A 19164-nucleotide genomic window follows, 5' to 3' on the forward strand; every position below is an offset into this window, starting at 1 on the left:
GTACATCTTGTCTATAGGCATCTTTTTACTAGAATTTTATGTACACAATAGTAAAAGTACTGAGATGCACTTATGGGTGTGGCTGAGTTGATTGGGGATCGTCCTGCAGAGCAGAGGGTTGCTAGTTAGATTCCTGGTCAAGGCACAAGCCTGGGTTGTGGGCTTGGTCCCCAGTCAGGGCGTGTATGTGAGTCAGCCAATTGATGTTTCTCTCTCACATCAATGTTTCTCTCCCTCTTTTTTCCCCTCTCTTCTCCTCTCTCTAATAATACATCAATAAAATATTTTAAAAATAAAAAAATGTAATGATACATGAGAACTGTTGCCTAAAGAATATCTGATCATTTGAAATTATCTGGGTCTTTGGTTTATGATCATTTGACAGTTGAAAGCATTAGCGATGATTTTAAAACTCCTGATTTGCATTGAAACAATAACTTTCTCTATCTTAAAAAATTGTGTTAATGAATATTATAAAACTGATGACCTGGTTCTGATTCAACTTATTTTCTAGGTATTCCATAAATTCAATTTTGGATAACCATTATCAGAATTTGAGTCTGCAGTCTTCATAGTAGCCTCTTTCAGAGTAAACCATCTGTAACTGATTGCAGTGGTAAAACTTTACACGACATATTAAATCAGATATTTATATTTTACCTCATTTTCATTAGTGCTTATATGGATATTTGCTTTATTGAAGGTATTTTAAAATTATAGCTATTCTTTGATTATTTCAGATTGAAGTATAAAGTTCGGTAGCTTTTATTTTAGTCTTGTCATTAAAGTGAAAAATTAAATAAAATAACCAGCTCATGTTAATCTTAAAATATGAATAATAAGCCCTGGCTGGCTAGCTCAGCTGGTTACAGCATCGTCCCCATATACCCAGGTTGCAGGTTTGATCCTTGGTCAAGGCATATACAAGAAACAGCCAATGAATGCATGAATAGGTGAACAACAACTCATTGTTTCTCCCTCTCTCTCTCTAAAAAAATATGAATAATAAGATGGCAATAAATACATATCTATCAACAATTACTGTAAATGCAAATGGGTTAAATGCAACTATCAAAATGCTCCTATCAAAGGACAAAATTTTTTTTGAAGGTCTTGTTTTCTTATCCAGTCAGCCACTCCATGTCCTTTGATAAGAACATTTAATCCACGTGCATTTGTTATGTCAAATTTTAGTTTCCATTTTTACTGAAATGTGAATTCACGTTTGTAAATGATGAGATAGTTTAAAGAACTTAAAATGAAGCTTAAGTAGTATTGCGCACTGTCTTGCTACAGTTAAGTGTATCTACATTCTAGGAAAAATAAATGATACTGGAAGTTGAAAAAAGAAAACAAGACTTATATAATTGCTGTCTACAAAATTTAATTCAGATTGAAAGACACACACAGACTGCAAGTAAAGGGTTAAAAAAGGTATTTCAAAAAATAAAAACAAATAAACAAAAAGCTGGGGTAACAATACTTATACCAGACAAAATAGACTTTAAAATAAAGGCTATAACAAGAGACAAAGAAGGACTACAATTCCACCTCTGGCTATTTATCCGAAGAAACCCGAAACACTAAATTGAAGACATAGGACCATGTGTTCATTGTAGCATTATTTACAATAGCCATGATATGGAAGCAACCTAAGTGTCCATCAGGAGATGGGTGGATAAAGAAGACTGGTGCATATGATACTAGTGTCCAAGGTTCTTAGAAACTCCCAAAACAGAAATCAAGAGAGTTCACTTAAAAATAGTACTCAGGTGAGAGGTTTATTAAAAAGCTCATGCATGTATGGGAAACAGCATCCAAAGGGAGAAAGAAATGGCTGCTTCTCTCTGAACAAAGGCAGGGGAACAGTTTTAAAGGTAGCCTTGGCCGGGTAGTTCAGTTGGTTAAAGTGTTGTCCCAATATGCCAAGGTTGCAGGTTCAAGGCCCAGTCAGGAGATATACAAGAATCAACCAATGAGGGCATAAAGAAGTGGAACAACAAGTTGATGTTTCTCTCTCTCCTTTCTTCTCTCTCTCTAAAATCAATAAATAAAAATTGAAAAAATAACAGAAGTAGAGGCAGGAAAGATGATGTCCGAGTGTGATGTCTAAGTATGTAGAGGCAGGAACTCTTTGAGGCTTGCACAGTGGAACTACATACTTCTTCATGCATCACCTGTCTCATTAGCATGTTAGCTCTCCATCCTGGGGTGTGCTTTTACTATTATAATGGGGGTAAGTTTATGAAACAGTCATTCTAGGGCTAAACTGAGTATTCATTAGCATCCTGGAAGTCTCTTTGCCTAACAAAGTGGTACATTGCAATTACTGGGGCTTTTCTGTCTGCCCACTACTTGGGTCTAGGGTTTGAGGGTCAACAGATGAAAATCTAATCTTATCTAGAAAAGGCTCGGCGTGTCTCATATAAACACAATAGAACATGACTCGGCCATAAAAAAGAGCAAATTCTTGCCATGTGCAACAACATGGATGGACCTTGAGCAACAATTTTCAACCTTTTTCATCTCATGGCACACGTAAACTAATTATTAAAATTCTGTGGAACACCAAAAAGATATTAGTTTTTTTGCCAATCTGACAAAAATAAGTATAATTCTGACTGTTTTACAAAAGAAAATAGTAATTACCTACCCTTTTTGCTCCAAAGTGAGTTTAAAAAAAAATCAGGTGTCTATACTTGTATATAAAGATTTCTGGTACCAAGAATTAACCAATCAGATGCAACCTGGTTATGCCACATTACCAACAAGATGCAACTCTATTATATGACCTATATATTTATGGTTCAATACAGGGCATGCACATTGGACAGCTATTGTTATGTGGCTGTTGTCATTTTTTTTATTTGACAATCTAAGGGAAATGAGGTCAAGGCCCCTGAGTAAACAGTCAGGTACTGTATGTTTTAAAAATTCTTGAAGCACACAGGTGTGCCACAGCACACAGGTTTAAAACTGCTGTGCTGAATGGAATATGCCAGTCAGAGAAAGACAAATGCCATATGATATCACTTACATGTGGAATGTAAACAATAAATAAACAAGCAGAACAGAAACAGACTCGGATACAGAGAACATTTTGACAGTTGCCAGATTGGGGGTAAAGTGGGAGATGGGTGAAAAGGTGAAGGGATTAAGTACCAATTAGTAGTTATATTGGTAGTCATGGGGTATAAAGTAAAGTATAGAAAGTATCACTGACAACATTGTAACAACTATGTATGGTATGAGATGGATACTAGATTATTCAGAAATTATAAATGGCTGCACTGGCTGGTGTGGTTCAGTAGACTGCTAATCTGCAGATGGAAAAGTTGCTGGTTCGATTCCCAGTCAGGGCACATGCCTAAATTGTGGGCCAGGTTTTCAGTTGCGGGTATATGAGAGGCAATCAATCAATATTTCTCTCTGACATCAATGTTTCTCCTCCTCTCTTTCACCTTCCTTTCCCCTCTCTCTAGAAATAAAATAAAATATATTATATAAATGTCTAACCACTGGGTGTACAACTAAAACTAATATACTGTATGACAATTGTAATTAGAAAATTAAAAAATTACTTTAAAAATTAAAAAAATATTTAGATATAGTTTTTAATATCGCCATATTTCTTTCTTAGTTAAATATTATCTATCAAACCAACTATTGTCAAAATTAAAAACCAACGTCTATAAAATTTAATAGTAATTTTAGGAATATACTTGGATATGTGTGGTTCAGTTGGTTGGGTGTTGTTCTGCAAAGAGAAGGGTAGAGGTTGATACCTGGACAGGGCACAGGCCTGGGTTGCAGGTTCAATCCCCCATGTGGGAAGGGGGTGGGAGCCATATGAGAGACAACCAGTCAATGTTTCTCACATTGATGTTTCTCTCCCCCTCTTTCTCTCTTCCTTACTCTCTCTCTAAAAATCAATACATAACATCTTTAAAAAAATATTAAATATAGTACTGGAACTACACAAGATTCACAAGCATAGCATAAAATAAGAGTAATTTTGAGCAATGAATGATAAATTGACCTGTTAAAGAGCTATAAAAATAAATATCTTGGGTGTATATTCAAATATTATGAGTCAGAGCTTAGTGTGGTATTTTGTAGCTTATATAATAATCATGTTTACTCAATTCATTTTACTGCAATGAATGATTTAATAAAAAGCTGCTGAATTTATAAGATGAGGTGCTTCTCAATTAAGTAACAGATTAAGACCTGCTGATGGAACATTTTGCAAGTAGAGCCAAAATAACTAGTTAGATTATTCTTGTTAAAATTATGTGTATATTGGATGTATCTCCCTAGGCAAGGGAAAGAAAAGAAAAATAATGAAAGGGGACTACATCAAACTAAAAAAGTTTTGCACAGCAAAGGAAATCAACAAAATAAAAAGAGAACCCACAGAATGAGAGACAATATTCACTGACACATCTGATAAAGCATTAATATCTAAAATGTATAAAATACTTACAAAACTCAACACCAAAAAAACTAACAACCCAATTAAAAAATGGGCAAAGGACTTGCCTGAATAGACACTTCTCCAAGGAGGACATACACATGGCCAATAGACATATGAAAAATGCTCTAGGTCACGAATCATCAGAGAAATGCAAATTAAACCACAAAGAGATACCACCTTACACCTGTCAGCATGGCTATCATCAATAAATCAACAAACAAGTGCTGACAAGGATTCAGAGAAAAGGGAAGCTTTTGCACTGTTGTTGGAAGTACAGATTGTTGCAAACACTGTGGAAAGCAGATCTGCCTTTTGACCAAGCAATCGATCCCACTTCTGGGAATATATCTGAAGGAACCCATATATCCGAAAGAACGTAAGCACCCCTGTATTCACTGCAGCATTATTTACAATCGCCAAGCAATGGAAGGAGCTTAAGTGTCCATCAGCAGATGAGTAGATAAAACTACTATGGGACATTTACACAATGGAATACAACTCAGCCATAAAAAAGAAGAAAACTTTGCTACAGTATGGATGGACCTGGAGGACATTATGCTAAGTGAAATAGGCCAGTCAGAGAAAGACAAATACTGTATGATTTCACTCATATGAGGAATCTAATGAACAAACTGAACTAACAAGGAAAATGGTGATAGACTCATAGATGGAGAGCAGGAAGACAGCTAGTAGGGGTGGAGGGGTTGAGCAAAAGGGAAAAGGGACTCATGGACATGGACAACAGTGTGGTGATTGTTGGGGGGAAGTTAGTATAAGGGGACTAAATGATAATGGAAAAAATACAATAAAGATTTTTTTTAAAAAAGGATGTATAGTTTGGAAGCTGGCTGTGTGTAACTTCCTGAAAGCATCCAAAATGCAGAAGACAACAAAAAGCTGGTTAACTTGTTCCTGATTTGACATTACTCTCCTTTTCACTTCAAGTCGAGGAACAGATCACAAAGCTCCAAAACTAGGTCTAGCAACTGAGATTTACAGATTTAAAACAGTGATAGGATTTCCTTAAGACTTCAGTAATCAACTGGATAGCTTATTTAATGTCCTATTGAAATTGAAATTATACAGCTACTTACTGTAGCAACGTGACTATTTACATTAATCAACTTTTAACAGGAGAGCACAACACAATTAAATGAAATTATGCTCAATAAAAGCATAATTTTTTACTGACTATATATTAATTTAATGTTAAAATTGCTTTTTCACCTTTCCTCTTTTGAATTCTTACTCCAATGGTTTAAGCAAAAAAAAAAAAAAGCCTCTTAAAAACAGATCAGGAAGCATTTCACATCTTGCTTCCTGGGAAATGTTGTCGGTTTGGGCTCAAATAAATTCTTATAAAGATTTCAAAAATAGCCCTGGCTGGTGTGGCTCAGTGGATTGAGCCTGGCCTGTGGACCAAAGGGTTAACAGTTTGATTCCCAGTCAGGGCACATGCCTGGGTTGTGGGCCAGGTCCCTAGTTGGGGGAGTGCAAGAGGCAGCTGATCTCTCCCTTTCTTTCTTCCTCCTTGCCTCTCTCTAAAAATAAATAAATATTTTTTAAAGATTCAAATAAAAAGATAATATTACATCTAACCAAAAGTTAAAGACATATAATATGTTGTTATCGAAGGCTTCAACTCATTACAATTATTTTAAGATTAATAATAGCATGTTGTAACTTGAATTCATTTGCACTAAAATAAATTATTAACTGTCGTTTCTACTTCCCTGTATTTTTTTTAAAAACTCATGTATATTGTTCTCTAACATTAATCAAAACAGGAGTAATCTGTTTCTAGCACTTGGCTCTTGGGAACAACTTTTCTTACATCTCCAAGGGCTGAAAAGAAGGAAAAATGAGAACATAGAAATTTGTCATCTCCCAGGAGCCAAGGAGATATATATATATAGAGAGAGAGAGAGGGAATTTATTTATTACTAGTTTCAAAGCAGTACAATTAAACTGCTAGGTAAAGCTCAAAGGTCTTTTTCATATTATGGTTCGACGGTTCCCCGCTTCTCTTTGTATTCCATTTTAGCTTCCACATTCTTCTTCCTAGCCGCCTCATTCTCTCCTCCAGGTTCCATTTCTTCAAGGTTTCAGAGTCGTGCTCTCTCGGATAAAAGAAGTCCCTGTATTTTCAAACCTTCACTGTGGCCAGCAAGGATCCCCTACTGGCTGTCACAGCCGCAGCCTTTTCCCTTTTCTACTCCCACCGGGCTCCGCGGGAGGAAGCATCCGGCGGTTTCGTGGGGCGGGGTGCACACCTTGCGAAGGGTGGTGCCCCAACGACCGCGCAGTGGGTGGGGGAGGGGAACCTGCTCCCTTTCTCGCCTCCACCCTCGGACGGTGACTCACCGCGGAGAACGGTCGGACAGAGGACCCCGACTGGCGCCGGGAGGCGGGACCTCCAGGTCCAGCAGGTCCGCTCCGCTCCGCCCTGCGCCCATAGTTCGCTGTCCTTCGGGGAGCTCGCGTCTTACTACGGGTCCCGGGGAGCATCTTGCAGCGGTCTTCTGCACGCTTGCGCGCCCCACGCCCCAGCCCGCCGGTGGGCTCCAGTCCGTTCACTCCTTCCGGCGCCCTCCGGAGAGCCCCGGCCGCCTCGCGCCCTCCTGCTCGGCTCGCGCGCAGCATGGCGCTCCCCCAGGTCCTCGCGTTCGGGCTCCTGCTCGCTGCGGCGGTGGCCGCGGCTCAGCACGGTAAGGAGCGGAGTTATGGGATGGCCTGGGCCTGCGGCGGGGGTGTGCTGGCCCCCGGCACCTGAGACGGAGATCGTGGGGAAGGGGAGGGCTGCAGCGCTTTCCCGTCTGGAGAGCCGACCACTCGGGGCAGGCAGTGGGAAGGCGCCCACTTGCGCGGGCCGGAGGGAGCAGCCTCCCTCGGCCGCTTTGCACTCCTCTGTAGCGAAGTGGCCCGGGGCGGGGACGGAGGGAAAGGCAGGGAGCGGAGCGGCTGCGTCGGGGGCTCTTCGCACTGTGTATGCGACGAGGGTGCGGGAGCACTCAGGTTCTGGAGTGGCGGAAACCAGATCGGGCCGGGAGGGGAGGCTGAGAAGACACCTGCCCGTCCGCCCCTCCCGGCGCACCTGCGGCAGGCCCCGGGTGTCTCCCTCGGGAGGAAACAGGTGGTTGCCGGGAGGCCGTCGGGGCTGCTCCTCACCCGCGCGCGGGAGAAGGTCCTCCTGGACCTTGACTACCCAGGCGTGTAGGTGGTTTCCTTTTTCTAAGGAGGGTAAAAGTAATGCCAGGTTTATTATAGGGAAACCAGAACTATCCATAACCCTAAAGGATAAAAAACCCGTAATCCTGCCACTTCAAGAGAATCTTATAATTAATAATAGGGTGTATTTTTTTAAACATTGCTCTAAACGTTGTCCTAAATCTAAACACACAGTTTTTAATCTTGATTTTTTTGTCCCCACATTACATCCCGAATTTTCCATTTTTTTTGGTCTTGCAAAACACGATTTAAATTATGACATAATCTGTATCGTGGAAGGTCACACCACCGTCCAAATGTCGGACATGTAGTTTGATTTCAGTGTTTTTCTTTTTTTTTTTTTTTTAAGAGGGCAAGGGAGGGAGAAAAAGAGGGAGAGAAACTGCAATGCGTGGTGCGCTTAATGGGCTGAGCCACACCAGCCAGGGCTGATTCCAGTGTTTCTTACTCTGGGATAGACATCTTGGCTGCCATCCTTTGTAAGATGGTGGGCAGAAGTGACCTGGCAATTGACCAAAGGTTTCTGGAAAGGTTTTTATACCTTCCCCAGCAGGGCACAGCCTAGTTAATTACACTTTAAAAATTATGCAGTTTAATCAACTCATGGTTTTCTAGAATACTTCGGGAGTTAAATACTTAAACCTTCAGTTGCTGTAAAGTGATGATAGCTGCTATAGACCTATGTTCAGAAAGTCTGTAACTGTTGGTCTGCTTTAACTTTGACATTGCTTGGGCATGGAAAAGGTGTTTTGAGCAGGTACAGTGCTGCATCAGATTTTAGCTCCTTGAGGAGGGCCATTGTACTTTATTTGTGACCCTAATACTGAGTTTAGTGCTGGTCAGATCAGGCAGGTAGTTAGTATTGATTAACTTAAACAGGAAAAAGCCAACTAGAGACATGAAGGATCAATATTAAAATTCTTTGTTTGCCCTAGCTGGTGTGTCTCAGTGGGTTGAGTGCCAGCCTGCGAATTCGATTCCCAGTCTAGGGCACACGCCTGGGTTGTGACCACAGTCCCCAGTAGGGGATGTGCGAGAGGCAACTGCACACTGATGTTTCTCTCCTTCTCTTTCCCTCTCTAAAATAAATAAATAAAATCTTTAAAAAAATAAAATAAAATTCTTCAGTTTATCATACTATTTTTGTTTTCAATGACTGTGTTCTCTTAGACAAGAAATTAGGTGGGCTTGCCAATTTGAAGTTAAAATTTACTTTTGACATAGTGAAGGATGTAACTATTAAACTGACATCAGTACTCAGGATGCGTAGCAAAGCTGGGTACCAGGGTTTAATTTAGTTAGGAAACCCACATACTGAGGTGCTACCACATTCAATTGAACATGTAATTTTTCTAAGGTGTAATTGTAGTCCAAGGGCTGAATATGTTCCCATTAAGCCCCAAAGCAAAGAGGAAGGAAGGTATGGAATTGTTGATTTTTGAAGAAGAGTCGGTGACTGACAGGCAAAGGTTTATCTTAGCAGGATGGGAAAGAGGGAAGGAGTCGACACTGGGAGCATCTTAAAGGCCAAGCTGAACGTGATGTCGGAGGGCTGTATTCTTGGTTAAAAAACAAAAACAAAAACAAAATGGGAATGCATGCAAATTAGACTGAATGTCTATATAATACATACAAATTATGTCAGCCAGTCTAACTACAGCTGAAAAATAAAACATTCAGAATCACCTTTTGAGGCTTTGCGTCCCTGTAAGTTAGGCGCTATTGTCAGAATATAATTTAGCTGGGACACCAGAGTTGAGAGTTGATTCACATTTTAAAGTGGATTTTTTTCTCCCTTTAGGCTGTATCTGTGAAAACTACAAACTGACCACAAACTGCTCTCTGAACTCTCGTGGTCAATGCCAGTGTACTTCAATTGGTACACAAAATTCTGTCATTTGCACAACACGTGAGTAGAATATCTTCATTGCCTTTAAACTTTATTTTGACTTAGATTTCTTTAATGAGTGCATTTTGTGTTGGGAAGCCTTTTATTGGCTCAAATAGGAATCGTGTTATTTTGTCAATTATCTCATACCTGTGATAGTTTCTTATCTTTGGAAAGTAAGTGTGGCACCTGTAAGTCTACAGTAATCTTTGGCCCTGGGAGTTTGGAGTTAAATTAAAATTTGTTTTCCTTAAGCTTAAAATTGAAGTTATTTTTTTCAGTAAGATGATAAGCTTTTTTTGTAGTGGCTACCAAATGTTTGGTGATGAAGGCAGAAATGTCTCATTCAAAGTCTGGGAGAAGAACGAAACCTGAAGGCGCTATTCAGAATAACGACGGGCTCTACGATCCTGACTGTGACGAGAACGGGCACTTTAAGGCCAAGCAGTGCAATGGCACCACCACGTGCTGGTGTGTGAACACTGCCGGGGTCCGCAGAACAGACAAAGACACGGAAAAGACCTGCCCCGAGCGAGTGAGGACCTAGTGAGTTGGGCTGCCTGCATTACTTGTTTTCATGCTTGTCAGATTTGTTTAATCAATTAAACTTATTTTTTGAATATGTCATACAACTCGATGATTTAGAGTCAAAAGCTAGAAGAGTGTACAGTGAAAAGTCTCCATCCCGCCTCAGTTACCCAGTTTACCTCCACAGAACTGATGTCACCAGTTATTCTGTAACCTTCCAGAGATACTTTATGGATTTACTAGCAATATACTTTTATTTTTTGTATATTTTTTCCTTATGGTAGCATGCTATATGGTAGCATAGCAAACTAGCATAAGCAAAAAAGAATTTATTGGCAAGAACTAGAAACTGAAAGGGTATCAAAACCAAGACAGGCATTCTCTGCACTTCTGTCTTATGGGGCCTCCAGGTGACTTTACTGTTGCTCTCTGCACCTTTCCGCGTCTTCACCTGAAGATTGCCCAACGTGACCTTGCATTTGTAGCCAGAGGGTCAGTGTTAGAAAGGTGTCCCTTCCTGGATGAGTTCTTTTTTTTTTCCAAATACAAGGAAAAGTTTACTTAGAAAGCCACCCAGGTAGAAGTGGTGGGCCCAGAAAACAAGTTCCAGAGGCAAAGGAGGGGCTCTTGGAGCTTAGAAGAAAGAGAGAGGCCTGGGGAAGGGGTGTGGGGAAAGGTATGGTCGTGGGAAAAGGCTTGGGCATGCTCCACAAAGAGAGCCTCTGTGTGTATTCTTCATGAAAGATATGTGAGGGCCAAGGAAGAAATTAAAGGCATACCAGTTGTATAAATCCTTTTTCTGTTACCTCTACTAGCTTATTAAGAAAACAATGTAAATGTCTGAGCATTATAGTTAACACTGTCTTTTTAATTTACAGTTGGATCATCATTGAACTAAAACACAAAACAAGAGAAAAACCTTACAATGTTCAGAGTTTGCAGACGTAAGTGCTATGAAATGCATTATATTTGCACGGCTGTCAGACCTTACATCCTACATTAGAAAAACTGAAACAAGTCTCACTGTTCTTTCGTAATTCCTAAAAAGATACTATACGTAATACTTTTAACCTATATTTTGAAATTTGAGTTGTAAGAATAGTACAGATTTCTGTAGTGCCCTTCGCTTAGATTCACCAGTGAATGTTTGCCATATTTTTCTTTACGTGTGTGTGCTTCATATATCTTCTATCTAGCATGTATAGTTTTCCTAGACCCAGGTGAGAGCAAATTATAGACACTGTGCCCCTTTACCGCTGAATACTTTAGTATATCTTTTCTTAGAAACAAAATGCATCTCTTACATAACCATGGTACAGTTACCAAATTCATAAAACTTATCCATATTGTGCTAGTTTTCCCAGTGTTGTCCTTCATAACATTTTTTACCTGCTGATCACACGTTGCATTAGTTGTCAGGACTGTTTATTCTCTCTAATATGGGACACTGTTTTGCCTTTTTTGTCTTTCATGACCTTGGTATTTTTTAATAGTGTGGGCAAATTGTTTTTATAGAATATCTCTCAACATTTGGTTTGTTGTTTTCTTATAATAAAGTACAGCTATGCTCCCCCCACCCTTGGTTTAGTACCAGCATTATAAAACCAGTCCTGGGGAAGGAACGAGGTCTCTGGACATAAGCATGGTCTTAATATAGTGACTGTGGAGCATACATTTTTGACAGCAAAAAACACACCTAAGTGATAATACGTACTCCAAAGCATTTCACATCAGGAAGGACGTGATCCTTGTCCCTGTACTGATGATGCTACCTGTGGTTAAGGTGGTTGTCGCCAGTTTTCTCCACTGTTGAGTTACCATTTTCCTCTTTCTAATTAATAAGTATAATCTGTGGGCAGATCCTTGATACCCTGCTTCTAATCAAAGTGGAACTCAAACAGTTTAGCATCAGTGGATGTCATTGCTTGAATCTAATATTATATTTGCAAAATGATATAAAATTTTCAACAAGTTTGATTAATGACAATTCCAAACTTTGAGCTATCTGTTAGTAATGTAGTGCTTCTTAATGTTGTTGAATACAACCATTCTTTAAAAAAACACAATTTTTAATTATTTATAGTGCATTCAAGGATGTAATCACAACTCGCTATCAACTGGATCCAAAATATATTGTAATATTCTGGTAAGATTTTTGTTTGTTGTTTGTTTGTTAAGCAAATGAAGTCTGGCAGAAAGTAATATGGCTTGGGTATGATTTTTAGTGGTGATTAAATTGCATTTGAGTAGTAGTTTCAGCCCATGGCACATCATAAAGCAAGTTCCTTGTTTTGTTTTTCTTCCAGAGCCCTTGAAAATCTGTTTACCCTTAACAAAAATGTAGTGTGTCTTAGTATTCCAAACACATGCCAGTCTTCCTACCCTGGGAAACTGCTGTCTGTGGTTGCTGTTGCCGCACACTCACTTCCGTGTGCCATAGCTCCCCTCTCCTCCGGTTTCAGGAGCTGGTCCTTTTAGCAGTTAGTCCTTCCTTACCGCTTTCAACTCCGGTTGCAAAATGCTTGAATACTGCAATGGAACTCTTTCAGAGCTGTATGAATTTATTCTCAAATTCCTCTAGATTAAAGTTGGTATTTTTAAAAAGACTTTTGGAAGGAATACTTTTTTGGTTCTGAAAGGAGAATGTGTAAATGCATACTGCTTTGTTGGATTGCATTTCTTTAGCTTTTTAGTTTTAAAGTGATTCTAACCAAATACAGTGCTTAATATCTGATTCTAAAACCTCTTCAGGAGAAGAAAATTCTCTTTTGAAAAGAAAACATGCATTGTAATTATCGTTGTTTGAATTGCTGTCTTAATTCCCTTGTATAGCTTTAAGACCATCCCAAAGAGTTTTGTCCAAAGATTTTAAAATTATTAGTGATAAACTTAGTTATCTACTAGTGGAAAGGAGCATTGACACATGTAGATTATAGAAAATCAAATAATGAATGTTCAGATTATTGAACACTATTTTTATGAGTTTGGTTATGTTAATATTAATTTGTATTTTTTGATTTCCCCCCAGTATGAAAATGATGTTATCACTATTGATCTGGTGCAAAATTCTTCTCAGAAAACTCAGAATGATGTGGACATAGCTGATGTGGCTTATTACTTTGAAAAGGATGTGAGTAAACCCTTCCTCATTTTATCCTGATGTTTAGAAATATAGTGTTCTTTTTCAGCCAAAACTGCTATCTTCCAGTAATTCACAAAAATGACTAACAAAAGGAAATAGGAGAGGTACACGTTATATGTTCTCTAGGCCTTTTAGAAAACATGAAGTTGTTCTTTGGCTACTTGCATGCGAATCTACAAGAAAGGTGGTATTGCAGGCGTCCAGGGGATGGGCCCTGCTCAGAAAGGATGCCCACAGGTGCTCCCTGGCAAAACTGGGCGAGTCTACGGGGTCACCCGGGATGCAGTGGGCATTGCTGTAAACAAACAGGTTAAGGGCAAGTTTCTTGCTAAGAGAATTACTGTACAGATTGAGCACGTTAAGCTTGACTCTAAGAGTCAAGATAGCTTCCTGAAACGTGTGAAGGGGAATGATCAGAAAAAGAAGGAAGCCAAAGAGAAAGGTGCCTGGGTTCAGCTGAAGCGTCAGCCTGCTCCGCCCAGAGAAGCGCACCGCGTGAGAACCACTGGGAAGGAGCCTGAGCGGTTGGAACCCGTTCCCTAGGAGTTCAGGGCATAAGTGGGAGAAAAATAAAAGAATTTCTGTACTGATTTTAAAAAGTAATGTTCTTTGTCAGACCTCTGTGGATTCAGGGTCTTTCATAATCTGTTTTCCACTTACAAATCAACCACGTCTCTAACTGTTCTCCAAGCGGTTCTTGTGCTGCAGTTAATGCTATCTTCCCTGTCACTCTCATGCACCTTTCTGTATATTTATGCCTTTTCATCAAATTGTTCTGCCTAGAATGTCTTCACATAATTCTTATCTATTACCTCCTCAGTTGTTGCTTAGTTTGTGTGTATAACCTTTCCCTATTATTTTCATGTATAAGAGTTATGTGAGAAATGCTGTGTGATAAAATTGTTTAAGTTTTAATATATTATAGCTAGTTATTTTCTGATGAAATTAGGATTTGTTTCAAAATAATCTGGCCTATGTCCTGGCAGGTGTGGCTCAGTGGATTGAGTGCAGGCCTGCGAACCAAACAGTCACTGGTTTGATTCCCAGTCAGGGCACTTGCCTGGGTTGTGGGCCAGGTCCCCAGTAGGGAGTGCTTGAGAGGTGACCACACATTGATGTTTTTTCTCCCTCTCTTTCTCCCACCTTTCCCCTCTCTAAAAATTAATAAAATCTTTTTTCTTTTTTTTAAAGTCTGGTCTGGTGAAGGGTGGGGAGGATGAAGGAAGAACAGGTGAACTAAGATTGGCTATGTGTTTATATTGTTGAATCTGGTGATAGGTACATGGGACTTCATTATAGTATTGTTTCTGCTTTTGTATATGTTTAAAAATTTCCCATGATGAATTTTTTTTTCTAAGTTTCAATATAAGATTGTTAACACCGAAACCAGAAAGGTTCTTGGCAATGGTTCTTTTGGTTTATAATTGGGCATGTAATTTCATGAGGCCAGGTTTTCATAAATATAGTCATACCTTGGTACTCTTCAACCTCAGAACTCGTCAAACCTGATACTTGTTGATTGATGAGAAAAAGTGTTTCAGCACTCGGCACTTGCTCGCCACTCGTCACACCTGCTAGATCTCTCATATGAGTCACGGTGCCACCCCGCAAGAGAAAAATGCTCCATCATTCGTCGCTTGCTCGTCACTTGTTGGAATGAATTAACGATGAGTACTGGGGTACCACTGTGTTTTAAGTTGATTTTCTCCTTCTCAATATAGGTTAAAGATGAATCCTTGTTCCATTCCAAGAAAATGGACCTGAGAGTAGATGGGGAACTATTGGATCTGGATCCTGGTCGAACTATAATTTACTATGTTGATGAAAAACCACCAGAATTTTCAATGCAGGGCCTAAAAGCTGGTATTATTGCTGTCATTGTGGTTGTGACAATAGCACTTATTGCTGGAATCGTTGTTCTGGTGAGTATAGAACAAGTAACATTTCATGTAAGGATGTATTCTTTCAAGGAGAGGTGGCAATATCAAAAGGTGACATCCATGTTCCAGAAGATATAAATGAAACAGAAATCTTCATTTTTTTTTTCTTAATAATTCTCTATAGTGAGTGAATCTGTTGCATCTTTGGTCCCTTTTTATTTAAAAAGTCACCTTATGAAGCAAGGAAGGATACTAATCTGAGAAAAGCTTGTAGCTGGCACCTCACAGGTCAGTTTTGTTGCCGTCGAGCAGCAAATAGCTTTCAGTTCTCCTCACTGCACACAGTTCAGACACTCCTGTCAGGATTAGTGCGGAAATACCTGAGTTCCCAGGCCATTCCGTGAAATGAAATAACAGAACACACATTAAGGTTAACATAGTAAGGAATTAAAAATGATTATACAAAGCAACAATTCTTTTTTTTTAGATTTATTGATTTGAGAGAGAGTGAGAGAAACATCAATTTGTTGTCCTACTTATTTTTGCATTCCTTGGTTATTTCTTATATGTCCTCTGACAGGGGATCACACCTGCAACCTTGGCATATCAAGATGGCGCTCTAGCCCCCTGAGCTACCTGGCCAGGGTGCCAACAGTCCTAAATAAAAGATGAGCAAATTGAGTTTAGCAGTGCTTCAGAAGAAGAATGTATCACATGAACAAGCAGGGTTTATGGAAATGTAAGGATACTTCAGCATCAGGAAATCTTACCAACATAAAGAATGCAGAAGTAGATGTGAGGGTATATGGGAATCTACATTGTCCGTTCGGTGGCATTATCACACTTGGCTATCCACCTGGAAGAAAACACAAGCTGAATTCCAGTTTTCACCCCACGGGGCTGACCATATCGTCCAAATGTGCGAATGGCAAAGTACACGTGAGAGGAGTCAGCAGTATCCCCGTGCCGAAATATACAAATTCCAGGTGGATTATTTTCGGAAATGTTAAAAATAAAAACATCTCAAAATTAATTTAGGAAATGTTTATATAACCTTGTGGTAAAGGAAACCAAGTAAAGCTGGAAAATCTGGAATCTGTGAAAGAAAAGATGTATACTTGACTTCATTAAAAACAGAAAAGAGTATTAACTCCTGTTGGGTAGCTCAGTTGGTTAGAGTGTTGTCCCAGTATGCCAAGGTTGTGAGTTTGATCCCTGTCTAGGCACATACAAGAATCAACCAATGATAATGGGGGAAAGGAGGGAGAGGACTGTCAAGGAGACATGTATAAGGATCCATAGACAAAACCAAGGAGGGGTAGAGCTGAGGGTGGGGTGGTGGGAAGTGTGGCGGGAAAATGGAGGCAGCTGTATTTGAATAACAAAGTTTACAAAAAAGAATCAACCAATGGATGCATGAATAAGTGGAATACAAACCCACGTTTCCTCTTCTCTCTCCCTCCTTCCTCTCTAAAAAAAATCATCAATCAATCAATTTTAAAAGTAGGTATTATGCAGAATGTATACGGATTCTTACAAAATTAATGAGGAAACTAAAGAAGAATGGCAACAGGTATGGATAGACAGCTCACAGAAGATGAATCCTAGATGGCAGAATAAGATGAAAGATGAGTCATAGAAATTTTTGGGGCTCTGTCCTGTATAAATAAAAGCATGAAAGCATAAGGAAGCTTGGTCAAGTTACTGCAGTGTTGCTCATAACGAGTGAATCTGCAGACAATCTGAGCATGGTATATCCATGCTGTGGAATAAAGTGGCTACTGAATGAGTCAGTCTATAGCTTTTGATCTGGTAGGGTTCCTGTGATGACAGGCTGCGCAAAAATATTGCATGGTCCCATGTTTGTTTGTATTTGGATGGAACAATATGTGGAAGAATGTAACACTAGGCTCTACCTTTCACTTAGGATGATTCATTTCATGTTTTCTTGATGTTTTTTGTTTGTTTTGTTTCACTGGTTGTGGTAGAACCTTTTTTTTAAAGATTTTATTTACTTTTAGAGGGGAAAGGAGGGAGAAAGATAGGGAGAGAAACATTGGGTGTGAAAGAAACATCGATTGGTTGCCCCTAGCATGCCCGCAGCCAGGGACTTGGCCCACAACGCAGGCATCTGCCTTGACTGGGAATCCAACCAGCAAGCAAATGAGCCATACCAGCAGGACTGCGGTAGACATTTTTTTAGTTGTGAGTTTAATTTAAGGGTAATGTCTAGCCCTGGCTGTGTGGGCTTAGTGGATTGAGGGCTGGCCTGCAAACCAAGGGGTTGCAGGTTTGATTCCCAGTCAGGGGCACCATGCCTGGGTTGTGGCCAGGTCCCAGTATTGGGGCATGCAAGAGGCAACCATACATTGATGTTTCTCTCCCTCTCTTTCTCCCGTACCCTCAAAAATAAAATAAAAGTTTTAAAAAGAAGATATAATGCCTTTGGTTGGATTTTAAAATTAAATTGGTTCATATCAGAGTTATGTGCATTAAAAAGTAGTATGTCAGCTTTTTTAAAATTACTTTTTTACTTATGATTTGAGAGGAGAGAGACAGATATTGATTTGTTGTTCCATTGTTATTGATGCATTCATTGGTTGTGGTCTGTGCTCTGACCAGAGAGCGAACCTACAACCTTGGCATATCAGGATGATGCTTCAACCACTGAGCTACCTGGCCAGGGCTCATATGTGTCAGTTTACTAAACCAGTGATTTTCATACCATTTTTCATCTGATGGCACAGATAAAATAATTACTAAAACTGCAGCACACCAAAAATATTTTTTTGCCAATCTGACAAAAAATAGGTATAGTTTTTATTTATTCACACTGGATGGATATTGTTGTGTAGGCCATTGTCATTTTTTTACTCAACAGTCTAAGGGAAAAGAGGTCAGGGCCCCTGGCTAAATAGTCAGGTCTTGCATGTCTTAAAAATTCTCATAGCCCACCAGCTAAAAATCACTCATTAGACTAACTCTTTGCTTAGTAGCAGTTCTAAGAAAGTAATCTTCCTTTCTTTTTTTCTCATTCAGGTTATTTCCAGAAAGAAAAGAATGGCAAAGTATCAGAAGGCTGAGGTAAATGGGTTACTTAAAATACATTTAATAAAAATTGTATTCATTCGTAAAGCTCGAGCCTACCTGCTCCTTCCCCCTCTCACTCGGGCTGCCTCAGCTCCTAGACAGCAGCTCAGTCGTGCACCTGATGTGTGCTTCCCCTAAGAGAGCTTCTTTTTTTAAATTTAAGTAAGTCTCATAAATGTGGAAGAGAATTACCTCACTTTCCTCTTTACTTTCTTTTTAACTTTTCAGAACAAAAGGTTGGAAGATTGTGTTCACATGTTTTCCTCTTTCCCCCTCTATTTCAGATAAAGGAGATGGGTGAGATGCACAGGGAGCTCAGCGGGTAACTGCGTCATTTGAGTGGTTGCAAGGAAGAAGGGAAAGTAATCCACGGATTCGATCACAAATATATGCGCATGGACAAGAGACGTCTTTGAAGACTACTTGTTAGTTAACATATTTGTAATAGTGACACCTGTACCTCAAAATATAGCAGCTTGAAATTGACTTTACTGGATATTAAAGTTTGACGAGTGTCATATATGCAGATCCGATATCTCAGAATCTGATGGTCCCAGAACTTGGGTTGCATAGTTTAAATTATTTATACATAACATTGAAGAGTGTGCATTAAATATGCTTCCATTTGTGACTGAAAGCTGCCTTCCTACTTACATTTGAGTGTTGTACATAAAAACCTTTTTTTATGAACTATGAAATAAAACATTTTAAAACTGAATTTCCTAACTTTGAATTGTATTGAATCAAATTTCATAATATACACATAATAGGTTAAGAAATACTCTGAATGCTAACTACAAATTGGACTAGTACTTCTAATCAGGCATATTAGCATAAGTTAAATAACCTGTGATGTAACTTCACAGAAAATCAGTTTTATTCAGAATGAATCTGAAGATTCTGTTTTAGACAAATTGGCATGTTGGCAAAC

At 39.3% G+C, this 19164-nt stretch overlaps 2 protein-coding genes and 1 non-coding gene across 3 annotated transcripts; 2 read left to right on the forward strand and 1 right to left on the reverse strand.

The window, feature by feature from the left end:
- The first annotated feature begins 6795 nt into the window (after positions 1 to 6795).
- On the forward strand, positions 6796 to 18951 carry EPCAM (epithelial cell adhesion molecule). Its single transcript, XM_028516024.2, has 9 exons — positions 6796 to 7185; positions 9507 to 9614; positions 9899 to 10139; positions 11000 to 11065; positions 12205 to 12256; positions 13150 to 13251; positions 14985 to 15185; positions 18183 to 18227; positions 18518 to 18951. The coding sequence occupies exons 1-9, from the start codon at positions 7119 to 7121 to the stop codon at positions 18557 to 18559; spliced, it is 924 nt and encodes a 307-aa protein (XP_028371825.1). The 5' UTR covers positions 6796 to 7118; the 3' UTR covers positions 18560 to 18951.
- LOC114501139 lies at positions 11704 to 11817 on the reverse strand. The gene has a single exon (XR_003684903.1). It is a non-coding gene; the product is annotated as a small nucleolar RNA SNORA72 (small nucleolar RNA).
- Positions 13429 to 14254, forward strand: LOC114499660 (60S ribosomal protein L21-like). The gene has a single exon (XM_036027933.1). It carries the CDS (start codon positions 13429 to 13431, stop codon positions 13804 to 13806), a length of 378 nt encoding a protein of 125 aa, XP_035883826.1. The 3' UTR covers positions 13807 to 14254.
- Positions 18952 to 19164: the final 213 nt, after the last annotated feature.

Source organism: Phyllostomus discolor, chromosome 6 (assembly GCF_004126475.2).
Source record: "Phyllostomus discolor isolate MPI-MPIP mPhyDis1 chromosome 6, mPhyDis1.pri.v3, whole genome shotgun sequence".
Classification (NCBI taxonomy): Eukaryota; Metazoa; Chordata; class Mammalia; order Chiroptera; family Phyllostomidae; genus Phyllostomus; species Phyllostomus discolor.